The sequence below is a fragment of the Balaenoptera acutorostrata genome, chromosome 3, assembly GCF_949987535.1.
Source record: "Balaenoptera acutorostrata chromosome 3, mBalAcu1.1, whole genome shotgun sequence".
Taxonomy (NCBI): domain Eukaryota; kingdom Metazoa; phylum Chordata; class Mammalia; order Artiodactyla; family Balaenopteridae; genus Balaenoptera; species Balaenoptera acutorostrata.
Window position 1 is genome coordinate 53,123,895 of NC_080066.1, and position 13,149 is coordinate 53,137,043.

Genomic DNA, 13,149 nt, shown 5'->3' on the forward strand with positions numbered 1-13,149 from the left:
GCAATTAGATGGTGAACCACCTCCCACAGAACCTCTAAAATGTCTGAATATTGAAATGGGCCTGTCTGCACTTTGTTTGGTCCATGGTAAATGCCCAACGAATCTGGACTAATAAAATATCCTTGAAAAGTGAGCGTGCAGCGTTACAAGTTTTAGACAGATGGTGGGAGCCAGACTAACAACAAGGAACTGACTTTTCCTCTTTGGTACCACCACTTGGTTGTGTAACACGTTCAAGCTGATGGGATGGCTATTCAAGTCAGAGTAATACACTGCAACTAATGTTTTCAAAAACCATGAAAAACCCATCTCCCAAACTTCCAATAGCTTGGTGAGGTTCTCCTTAAGCTTCCAAGCAATGAAGATCAGTCAATGTCAGTACAGAAGAATTTTTACCCACAAAATATTTTTACAGTCAAGTCTGTTAATACTGGTTTATTTGCAGCCCAACCTCCTGAAGACAGCAAACAGTGGTATTGGTTGCCCTCTGCAGTAGGCTGGTGAATTCAGCGAAGTATCAAGATCAAGAAAATGCCAAATGCATGTAACTAATTCTCCTTGAATTCCAGAAATGCTGGCAAGAGAATGAGTTCTTAAATTTAGGATTTTTTTTTTAATAATGTCTTTATTTCTTCTGGTTTGATCATTCTCCTTTCTTTTTTTTTTAATTTTTATTCATTTATTTATTTTTGGCTGCATTGGGTCTTCATTGCTGTGCATGGGCTATCTAGTTGTGGTGAGTGGGGGTTACTCTTCATTGTGGTGTGCGGGCTTCTCATTGTGGTGGCTTATCTTGTTGCGGAGCACGGGCTCTAGCTACGTGGGCTTCAGTTGTCATGGCACGCAGGCTCAGTAGTTGTGGCTCGTGGGCTCTAGAGTGCAGGCTCAGTAGTTGGGGCACATGGGCTTAGTTGCTCCGTGGCATGTGGGATCTTCCCGGACCAGGGATCGACCCTGTGTCCCTTGCACTGGCAGGTGGATTCTTAACCACTGCGCCACCAGGGAAGTCACTTAAATCTAGGATTTTAAAGTTGAGGGTATGTGGGAAAGTAACACACCACTCAACCCCAACCCGATGTTGGACTGTCTGTGAGGCAGAGTAAGCTGGCCTGTTGATTTTGAGACATCATGGGAAGGTCCGAGGCGAAGATCCTTCGATGCTGAATCAGTAGTCAACCACAGCAGCTATACTTAGAAGCTTCTCAGAGAGTTCTCCAGACTGAGAACTTCCATGGTGTGTGCTTTTAAAATATCTCTACAAATAATTTGAAACTCTTCCCATCAAGAAATGGAGTCTAAATTTCCTTCCCTTAAATATGAGCTGGCTTTAGTGACTTGGATTCAATGAAGAAAACGAGGCTGGAAGTGACATGCTGTGACTTCTGAAGCTGGGTTATAAAAGGAGACACAGCATCTGCCAAGCTCTCTCTTGAACTGCTCACCCTTGAAATCCATCTGCTGTGCTAAGAGAAGGTCAGGCCAGTGGAGGGGCATGGGCATGTGTTCCAGCTGACAGGCCCAGCAGTGGTCCCAACCAGCAATCAGCATCAACCAGCTGATGTCACGGGTGTCACCTGAACCTTGTGAGTGAGGAAGCCTTCAAGAAAACTCCAACCCTGACTGCCCAACGACCATCTGATTGTAACCACATGAGTGAAAACCATGTAGATGAGGCCTGTCAACTCCCAGATCCATAAGAAATAGTAATAATAATGTGTTGTTGTTTTAAGAGAGAGCTCTGCAAAACATGGCGTGTTGGTAAAGTCTGGCCTGCAGCCCATTTTTCTACAGCCAGTGATCTAAGCTAGGTTTGGTACATTTTTAAAGGGTTGTAAAAGAATAAGAACCAAACAAAGAAAAACATGCAACAGAGACCATATATGGCCCTCAAAGCCTAAAACAGTTATTCTATGGCCCTTTATAAAAAAAGTTTGCTCACTATTGTCTCAAGCCACTAAATTTTTCAAAGGTTTGTTATACAGCTATAGATAACTGGAACACATGGTACTTTTTGAACAAAATAAGTGTCACCAACAGGCAAATGCTGGATTTAGAGCACCATGAAAGTCACACTGAAAAGCCACAACTCAACTGCTATCTGCAAGTTAATACTTACCCTATCAATAATTGCTATTGTACAATATTCTAATTTCATAAACACACTTGATCAGCCAAAGCAAAAGTGATGGTAATATGATTCATCAACCAAGAAGAGTATCTTAAACATGTATCTCAGATTTGATTCTAGATTAAACTTCAAATTCTCAGAGACTCATTAATAATTTTAGTAGTAACAGCTGGTATTTACTGAATCCTTACTATGTTCCAGACACTGTTCTAAGCTATTTCATATGTATTACTTCAATTAAGCCTCATGACAACCCTTATTTACATTTTACAGATGAGAAACTGAGGCACAGAAAAATGTTCTAACCTGTACAAGATCACACAGGTAGTAAGTCTGGAGCCAGGACTGACTTGCATCTGTGAAATTCATCACTGCATGATGCTGATCCTCTCCAGAAAAAACTGTCTAATCAAGACACCCAATCCTGGGTTAAAGAACGCAGCTGGCTTCCACAGGGCAGGCAGCACCCACACTCTCTTACCAGTCTTCCCTGCATGCTGCTAGTCAAGGGTGCTCTCCACCCACAAGGGATCAGGCCTGAAACCCGGGTCCCCATTTCATTCCGCTGGAACCTAGTACCTCCAATAGCACTAGTTTTTCTGTTGAGAATATCTGAAACTCCTAGACTATCCCCAAACTACAGTTAGTTTTAAGCTGTTCTTTCCAAACCATCAATGTCTTCCTCACATTTTTCCTCTGGTTTCTGTCAATCAACACGTGGAAAATTATGCTTGCCAAAGGAATGATTGTCAGGAGAGACACAACATAGGTTCTACGTTGCCAGCTCTTGGCTAAACAAAATCAACAGACTGACCAAGAGCCAGTGGTCCAAATCACTGTTAGGACCAGTGATCATGGAAAATGAAATCAGCATCAGTTTCCTCATCTGCAAACTGGAAGTGATGATACCTATCTTTATGATTTGTTGTGTAGCTAGTGCCAAGATATATAAAGGGCCTAGTCCAGTGTCTGGCATTCAATTAATGGTGGTTATAACTATTGTAAGTTTAACACAGAACTTGCCTCTCTTTTAAAGAGCTGATAATTGGCCAATGACATTTCACTGAATAACTGGAAAAGCTGTTAATCACAAAGAAAGACCCATATTCATGAAACCAGACACAGAATAAGAGTTGCTGCTTCCCATTGGTTACACATCTTTAATCTCCCTTTGTAACAAGCCTTTTCACATTGGAAGGTGTGGTTTTAATTATCTATAAAAATGGCCCCTTCACATTCTTCTTTCCAGCTGAACTTGGCACAAATAGCTGGAGATCAGTGTAAGAAAGAAAGAAAAGGCAATGCTCCAACCTGAACAACATGCAGGGCCACCTCAGCACAGTGACCAAAGGCACACACAGCACCTTGTCTACTCACCAGAAGGGAAAAATAATGAGGCGGCTGATGAAAAATATGATGGAGAAGATGAAAAACAGGGTGTTACAGGTTTGCTTCCATCCGGCATAAGAAAACATCTTAGCAGACTGAGAAAATAGAAAGAAATTGCATTCAGATAGGGTGATATTCACGTAAAATTTTTAAATTAAATATTTATAGATTAAATTATACCTGGGATTTGCTTCAAAATCTTGGTGGGGGTTGGGTTATGGATGAGAAATAGCCGAAACAAGATTGGCCATATTGATAACTGTTAAAGCTGGATGATGGGTCCATTGGGCCCATTATACTCTTTACCTTGTCATATGTTTGAAACTTTGCATAATATAATGTTTAAAAAATTAGTTAGAATGACTGTAATATTACTCCTGTATTTCACAAGCACTACAAATTAGCATAATTAATTTTAGCATGTATTTTATCTGGGCATTTATTGAATTCCTCCATTTAACTGGGAGGAGAGCGGGATTGAAGAAAGGCTGGGATATGAGTGAAGTCCTGGGCTGGGCTGGGCATGTTTCAATCAAGGCGGCTACTTTAAGGCAGATGACAGAAGAAGTGGAGTTAGGAGGCAGCCCTTGGGGCCATGTCCTGGTTGAAGTAAAGTTTCAAGCACTTGATTTTCCCTACTTACTTTATGCTAGCCTGTAGTGCTCATATTATCTGTGTTGAGTGAAAAGAATTACAGAAAATGTTGTTTATTGTGGTACTAATGTAACGAGGATGTTCTCTTGCATTATCCAGCGGAGCCCAAGGCTGAATGGGAAAGAGTCTGAAGTTGGGGGTGGGAGGTCGGCAGGTGGGTGGTGTGGTTCAGCCCTGCCAGTTTCAGAACTGAAATCACCCAGGAACCTCAAGGCCCATCTAGAACAAGAGAAGCAGCTTATTACATTTCAGGGATGGTTTACATTGCATTTTCCATACTTACCATGGGGTAAGAATGTGATCAGACTATGGGTTTGGCAGGGTCCCAAAAGGGAACAGCCTCCATTGCTGAGATAGAAGGCTGGCACGCCAGCTGGGCAGGACTTGGGTATGGGGAGAAAGGCCAGAAGTTTAGAGGGCTTGGAATGGAGTGGGGAGCTGTTTGAAGGGTCAGAAGGTAGGCCAGGGCAGGAAGCTAGAGATGTGCATAGGCATGAAGAGTGCTACTTTGCCCCCATTTGTGATGGCAAAGTAGCACTCCTTTGGGCAAATGCACACGTGGCCTATTCTGGGCTGTGCAAAGATGGATATCAGAGAGAAACCCCTCTCCTTTGCTAAGTATCAGTCAAAATACTGTTAAAGTGTTGGGTCCTGGATCCAAATTTAACATGCAGAAAACTAGAGAAGATCATGAAGATGCATGAAGAAGGCACAAGGTTGCTTATGAGTAAAAATTGTAGATGTTGAGGCTGTTCTTCCTTGCAAAGAAAGAACTAAGAAATGACCCAACAACTGTCTTAAGGAACATGAAAGATTAATAGTCTCCATCTTTAGGAAGGTCTAAACAGGGGTAAAAGTTGTACCATGTCTGGGTTCAATTAGAACTTGACTGAGAGGACAAACACTAAAACAAACTACTTGAGGAAGCTATGGAATAGGCACTTCTGGAGAATATAAAAAATCGGCCCCACGCCACTATTCAATGTTGTTTCTACCACCAGCTGATGGAGGGTAGTGGCCTCACTCACCGAACCTCAAGTTAGATCATGACTTGTGAATCAAGAATTATTGATATCATTAACAACATGAAGCTGTTCTCATAGTTTACCCATGTAGGGAACTGAGTTTGACATTTCATTTTTCTTCTGTTTTTTACCTAAGGACCTCAGAACATTTTCAAACGATAGTGAGCTAAACTGCACAATATACCCTAAGAGGTAGATATGACTTCTCATGCTACAGCTGAGGATAGAAACAAAGCATTAAGTGATTTGTCCAGGTCACCTAGGGAGCTATGTCATGTCAATGGCAGGGTAGACAGGGATAACACGGTGCTCATTCCCAGTCCCAACACCTAACTCTCCCTTTTAGTAACACAATGAAGCTGTTTTTACGGTGGACACACACCAAAGGCAATTGAACTAGAGGGTTAGAAGAATAGAGTAGCATACAATTTTTAACTCATGGCCAATTTGGTCTTAATTTTCAGGCAGGGTTTCTGAGATATGATCAGAGAAGGAGGTAACTATAGCAGAGATGGCTACATTCAGAGAGCAACACACGGAAAAACTGGCACAATCCTTCCTAAGCCATGTGTTGCCCTGAAGCACATATAATAATCCTGACGTTAGAATGGTATTTACGTGTCTAATTACGATTACATACAAGAAATACAATTCTGTACACAGCTAATGTTTTAACAACAGCCAGTTGCTCTGAAATGGCTTCAAATGACTTCTGGTTATATCTAGAACAGGGTTTGGCAAATTACAGTTCAGCCTATGGGCTAAAGCTGGTCAGCCCTTGAGTTAAGAAGGATAAGAATAGTTTTCACATTTTTAAAGGGGTACAAGAGAAAAGAAAAAACAACAAAAAAGAAAAATATGTGACAAGAGATCCTATGAGGCCCACAAAGCTAGATTTACTACCTGGCTCTTTACCAAAAAGTTTGCTGAACCCTGATCTAGAAGAACAAGATCTTATTAAATTAAATTAAATTTCTTCCATATCAACTTACATTCAATTATTAGCCCTTGAAGAGGCAATCCTGAATGCAAATGGGTTAGCATTATTTCCCCCGGCTTCATTATAAATGAGTATATTTAAATGATGAACAATGTGGCTCTAAGTACAGCAGGACCCACTGCCTCAGGGTAAACAGGAACCAAAGCACATCAGAAAGATGTAGAGAAAACAATCCTAATTTTGCATTGTTCCTTATATTTTGTGTGGTTTGGGATTAGGAAGACTCTTGTTTTAATGTCCCCTGCTCTGAAACATTCCTTCCTTAGAAAAAAAATGTCATTTAAATAAACATCGGCTTTCATTCCTTAAAGCTGGAGGAGAGTCCACGCAGGGAGGTGCAAGCATTCAGTGCGTATTTAGCTTTGCTTAAGTGAATATACGGTGCCGACCAACTTTAAAAATCTACAATGTCATAGTCCAAGTTTTCCGTTTAAAAGCTTAGAGTTCAGTCCTCTTCAGATACCTCAGCTTACTTCCTAAGCTAATATCTGCATGCAACTTGCATAAGTGGAATCCCACAAATTAACCTCTCTCTCGAGTACCATGGAGAAAGAAGGTTAGAAAATAAAAACTGAAAGCTTTCCTTTCTTTGAACTTGAAAGATCTGGGGACCTAGAGACATCTGCAAACTTTGGGTGTTTTCAGGACAGAGAGCTCTGCTAAATCACTCACAGACAATTCTTCCTGTGAGGAGTCACAGTTAACCCAGGACATGGTATTGTTATTAGTTTTTTAATGGCAAACGTTTACCTCCAGCCAAATGTCGGCCACATCGTGTAAAATCATCACGAGGGTCCCACTGCGAATATAATTAGCACACCAAGAAAAGCTCATCAAACTAACAGCAGCCAGGTGGTGGATGACATGAGCTAGAAAATCCTATATAATGAGGGGAAATGGAAACCATTAAGCAAATGCAGTTATTTCTCAATCAATCACTGGAAGAGATAATAATAATTTTAAAACTAACAACTTACATCTGCATATTTTGAACTGTGTAAAATGCTTTCACTTTTATTCTTAAGCACAATCCTTGTGAGGGAGATAGAACAAGAGTTATCCTCATTGATTAAGTCATTTAACATTGAGATAGCATTGAACCGTTGTCATCTAAGTCCTAATATCTGCTGTTCTTCCCACTGCCCTACACTGGATATATGTACACACACACACACACACACACACACACACACACAAGACATACATACACACACAAGCATATTCCTGTGTACATTTACATTTATTGTTAATTCCCTGCCTAATTCCAAGACAGATATAATAAAACTACACAACTATTAAAATAAGAGTTACTGCATATGAAATAAGGAACAAATGAAAGTGGAATAACTGCAGTAGCAAAATACTTCACACCCACCAGGATAGCTATAATAAAAAAGACAAACAATAACAAGTGTTGGCTAGGATGTGGAGAAGTTGGAACTCTTATACATTGCTGGTAGGAATGTAAAATGGCATGGCTGCTTTGTTAGAGTCTAACAATTCCCCCAAAGGTTATACATAGGACTACTATATAGTCTAGCAATTCCACCCCTAGGTATATACATGAGAGAAATAAAAATATATGTTCATGCAAAAATTTGCACATCAATGTTCATAGTAGCATTATTCATAATAGCCAAAAAGGTAGAAACAACCCAAATATCCATCAATTGATAAATGGATAAACAAAATGTAGTATATCCATATAATAGAATATTATTCATTAATAAAAAGGAATGAATTACTGATACATGCTACAACATGAATGAAACATTATGCTAAGTGAAAGAAGCCAGATACAAAAAAACATATATTGTATGATTCCATTTATATGAAATATCCGAAAGAGGCAAATGCATAGAGGCAGAAAGTAGATAGTGGTTGCGTGGGGCTGTGGAGGTTAGAAGAAATGCGGAGTGACTGCTAAAGGGTACAGGATTTCTATTTGAGGTGATGGAAATAGAATTGACTGTGGTGATGACTGCAGAATTCTGCAAATATACTCAAAACCATTGCATTATGCACTTTAAATAGATGAATTGTATGGTCTGTGACTATCCTGATTAAAATGTTTAAAAAAACTTAAAGACTTCAGTTTCCTTGTAGCCAAAGTAAAAGAATAAACATGATAATAATAACAGCCTAATTTATTGAGTACTTACTATACACCAGAAAGTGCTTTGTATGAATTAACTTGTTTAATCCTCACAACAACTGGAGGAGATAAGAACTATTTTTAGCTCTACTCTATATATGAGGAGACAGATCTAGCTTAGCAAATGTAACCAACTAGCTCAAGATGTTAATGAGTGGTGAAGTCAGGGATCCAAACTTCGGCAATTTGACTCCAGAGCCTGTGCTTTACCCGATTCCTAATAATTTTATGTCTCTGAAGATGTGTATTTACAAATATATGACATATATCTACATTGAATTTTTGAAAAGGTGTCCAATGCACCTGTAAATAATAAAGAGAAAGCAACTACTGAAAAAAATAAAAGGATCAAAAGTGGGAAAAAGATAGGATCATTACAGGATCAACCTACCTGAGTATATCTATGAAGACCTTCTAAATAATGATTATTTTCAATTCTATCCCTTGAGAAAATGACTCAATCAATTAAATTTTGACATATTCTTAGCCTAAATTAAGTTAATAACAGTTAAACTATAGCTGTTATTAAGTTTTATGAAAAAGGAAATCATTTCAATCAGATTTTTTCACAGTGTGTTCTTATGGTTTATTCTGTAAGTTCCTTTCCGGATCTCCAGTTGAGCAGCTGACTGGGCCCCTTAGTGATAGATTGTGCACCATCGCTCACTCAAACATCATTTAGTCAAGCCAACTTGGTTTTATCTCCTTAATACTGAATTCAACTTAATTTTATTTATCACCCAAACTTTGCTACAAACCAATCTTTCATATAGAGCGTAGCATATAAAGTACATGCCAAGAGTATTTGTCATTTGATCTGTACTGCTAACGTATATGAGGAAATCCGTGACTGCTCTGAGAGTCTAATACGATTTTCTGTACCAGCAAATAGGAATCAGTACCAACCAAACAGTTCCTAAAATACCACACTTTGTGACCTCAGAGGATGCATTTAGCATGCCTGTGACTTAGTTTCCCTGAAAATAAAGCAAAGCTAATAGTGCTTGAAGCAATGTTTTCTAACAAGGATCTTGGATGAATTAAGGAAAAAATGTTTTCAAAGTCACTGAATACATCAAAAGAATTATATAAAGTGGTCTGTAATCAACTAAAGGACGTGGCTGTAGAATTAAAACTACTAGCACTTTTCTTCTTTGCACTGAAGAATACTAAATTCTCAAACCAAAAGAAAGAAGCAGACATCATAAAGGAGAGTTCTTTTCTTATTGAACAAGTGTAGAGCTTCAAAGTTAAAGTTTCTATAATGTTTCACTACAAATACTTACCAAGGCACCAAAGTATGGGCATATTTGCACTATTCTTTGTGTTATAAAAGCAAAAAAGTTATGAACTGGAACTGAATATATATAAAAATATGATTTAAAGATTAGGATTTGGGGCAGGGGGATAAAAACTTTTGAAAAAAATGGATAAAGTAGTTTTGTAAATAAGACACTTACCTTCCTCTTGATATCAGAGCCAAGGCTAAATAAGAGAGACCAATAAAAACTCATCTCCAAAATGTAGTACCAGTACTGAGATGGCAGCAAGGGCTGAGGAAAACAAGAGTATTCACTACTTTAATGTCACCATATAAACAACTCATTTTAAGGATTAAAACTATTGTTTATACCTATTTATATTCCACAAAATTCTCCCAAATAATAATGTTTTACATTTCAACTTCTGAGAAGAAATCAGAGACAATATTTTGAGGTATTTTGTTTCTAAAAAGGGAGACAAGAATTCCAAAGTCAAGTTAAATGTTTTGTTTAAAATTTAATAAAACTACAACAGGTGTAAAAGCATTCTTTTAGTTGATTGAGAGTTAAATTAGAAAAATAATTTTAAAATCTTTACTTAAGAACAATGGAAAAGCTGTTCTGCTTGTCCCACAAAATATCTTGTTTTATGTTTCTTGAATACTACTCAAATCTGATGTCCTAACCTCTTTTGTAGTGACAAGATGGTGATCCAAATTGGCCCATTCTCAAATGGGACAGTAATAAAATATATACAATTATTTAAGTACTCTAAAAATGTCTCCTGAAAAAAACAATGAAATTTCCATAGCTAGAATTTTCTTTAAAGTAGGAGGGGCGGTGTGCTTGTTTTACCTAAGCTGAGACACTATATTATTTGGTGTGATGGGTTGTAACATTAATGCCCTCAATGAATCTCACCTTCTCATATTCATGCCCTGGTACAGTCTCCTCTAACATCACCAGGAGGCCTTTGAATCTTGGCCTTTGGTCAAGGGGACATAGCAACTATGATGCAATCAGAGACCTCATAAGCACCATGTAAGAAACCTGAGCTATCCTTCTGGAGGTCACAAAGTAGAGCATCAAGGTGTCCACTGACAAAAATACAAATGAGGGCACCAGGGACATGTGATATGCCCTAGCCAGCCTGTCAACTAACTGAAAATGCATGAATGAACTCAGCTAACACCACATGGAGCAGAACTGCTCGGCTGAGCCTAGCCAAAATTGCTAATCCATATCATAAGCAAATAAATGGTTGTTGTTTTAAGGCACTAAGTTTTGGTGATGATTTATTATACACCAGCATATAACTGACACACCTGAGAAGTGAAGAGTAAAGCTAACACATTAAATGGAATAATTTTCTGGTCAACTCATCATCCTTGATAAGGCCAAGAAAGAATAAGAGTTTCTGCTTTCTTCTATGACAAACAAGCCTGTATGAGACTAACCCTCCTAGTGAGAACTACTTAAAAATATGGATAAAGTACAGAAAAAATATCTGTTTGAAGGCATTGGAGAACAACCAAGGCAACCAGAACCTGTGGAGCCAAGATTTCAAAGAGAAGAAAAATGCATTAAATGAAATCCTTTATTTCAAGTGCATCCTTAATTCAAGAAGTACTACAGACCCTACGCAGGATAATTTCAAAGAAAACCACACCAATGTATAGCATAAAGTCTGCATTTGCTAATTTATAAGCAGTATAGAGTCCAGAGACTAAGAAGCAGTAGTTAAGTAGGACTTTTGGCAATCTCATAGTGCTAGGAAGTAAACTGGTATTCAGGGCCAGCAAGGGAAAAGAAGTCCTGGTAAATACTATAATCTTTTATTTAAAACCACCGTAAGAGAATACCCTAGGAATACGGGCAAGTTGTAAATACATCTGCCCTCACAAAGACTGGAGTCCAAATTAAATCCGTTCAATCACAGATAAAATTTAAGGTGATCTGTCTCTACTCTAACTGCTTAACAGAAGTGAAAGTAAGTCCTCTCAGGAGGTAGATAATACCATTTCTAAGCATTATTTTTCATATGCAATGTCTATCATTCAATCAAATGTTATCAAGCATAAGGAGACAGGAATAAGAAAGAAAATAGACCCACAGGTGAGTAAGATATTGGATTTATCAGACTCTGACTTTAAAATAACTTTAAAAACTAACCACGTATTTAAAGTTATTTTTAAAAATTAGTGGGAATTTTCAGTAGAGAACTGGAATCCATAAAAAAAGAATTAAGTGAAAATTTGAGAAATGAAAAATACCATAACTAAAATTGAGAACTCAAAAGATGTGTTTAAGAACAGATTAGACACTGCTGAAAAAAGCACTAGTGAACTGGAGGACATGAAAGTAGAAAATGTCCAGAACTGTGAAGGGTCTGAGATTTTACCCTACTTGCAAGTTAGCTTGCCATAGTTTCATGAATGCTGATAGAAGATATGAGACTCCTGGGTCAGAGATAAAGGATAGCTTATTATTCACACGAATACAGTTGTCAGAATATCAGTATTTGGGCCAGTTCTCCCACCCCAATTCCCATGGCTAAACAAAGAGGGTCAGGTGACAGCTGCACATGCAGTGGGTTTTGCTACCAGAGAGGAACCCTGAGCTAGGGAACCTAAATCTTTATAATGGACAGTGACATGCATACCAATTGCTTCAGAGGAGACATTACCTCTATCTTCCAAGGTTGCTTGCCATACAAACATCCTTGGAAAGACAGTACAGAATAAAAGTCAGTCCGTGTATCACTTCATATTTCATGCAGAAATGCAAGAGGTCTGTGGAGAACTGTGTCCCTATAGACTGAAGCAGTAAGGCAAGAGGTTGGAAAATATTAGGGAAAGCATAAGAGAGCTTCAGGACCTAGCGTAAAGGTCTAACGTATTAGCACACTTGTAATTGGAATTCCAGAAAGAGAGGAGAGAGAGAAAGGAACAGAAGCAATGGCTAAGAATTTTCCAAAATGGACTTAAGACATCAAGCCACAGATTCAAGAAGTACTATGGACAATAAGCAGGATAAATTCACAGAAGACCACATTTATACATATCATATTAAAATTGCTGAAAGACAAATACAAAATATTAAAATCAGAGTAAAAGGACACCATTTGAAGAAGCAAAAATAAAATGGATAACTGAATTCTTAAAGAAACTGAGGGGATCCAGAAGACAATGGAATGACTTCTTTAAAGTGCTTAAGGAAAATAACTACTAACCTAGAATTCTATGCCCAGCAAAAATATCCTTTAAAGATATAGGGTAAAATGATAACATTTCCAGACAAGCAAACCAAAGGGGATTCTACAGCCAGAAGGATAATAATCCCAGACGGAAGCATGGAAATGCAAGATGCCAAGGAACAGCATGGAAAGGGCAATTTGACTGATTTACAAATCAATTATTGTAGTGACTTGTAGGGTTTTAAATATTTGAAGGAGGGGATAGGAGTAGTCTGATGATCTTTCAGTGACTGGAAAGAGGTAAGAGCACTAATTTACATTAGACTCTGATAATTGAAGG

The 13,149-nt window shown here is 38.3% G+C and overlaps 1 protein-coding gene across 1 annotated transcript in view; it reads right to left on the minus strand.

Annotated features, from left to right (window-relative positions):
- The window catches only part of CERS3 (ceramide synthase 3), an 86,380-nt gene that overhangs the window by 46,516 nt on the left and 26,715 nt on the right, over nucleotides 1-13,149 (minus strand). The window contains exons 4-6 of the mRNA XM_057542670.1: nucleotides 9,812-9,929; nucleotides 6,947-7,075; nucleotides 3,506-3,612 (exon numbers count right to left, since the gene is read on the minus strand). Coding sequence (XP_057398653.1) covers nucleotides 3,506-3,612; nucleotides 6,947-7,075; nucleotides 9,812-9,929 — 354 coding nt within the window. The remainder of the gene's footprint in view (nucleotides 1-3,505; nucleotides 3,613-6,946; nucleotides 7,076-9,811; nucleotides 9,930-13,149) is intronic.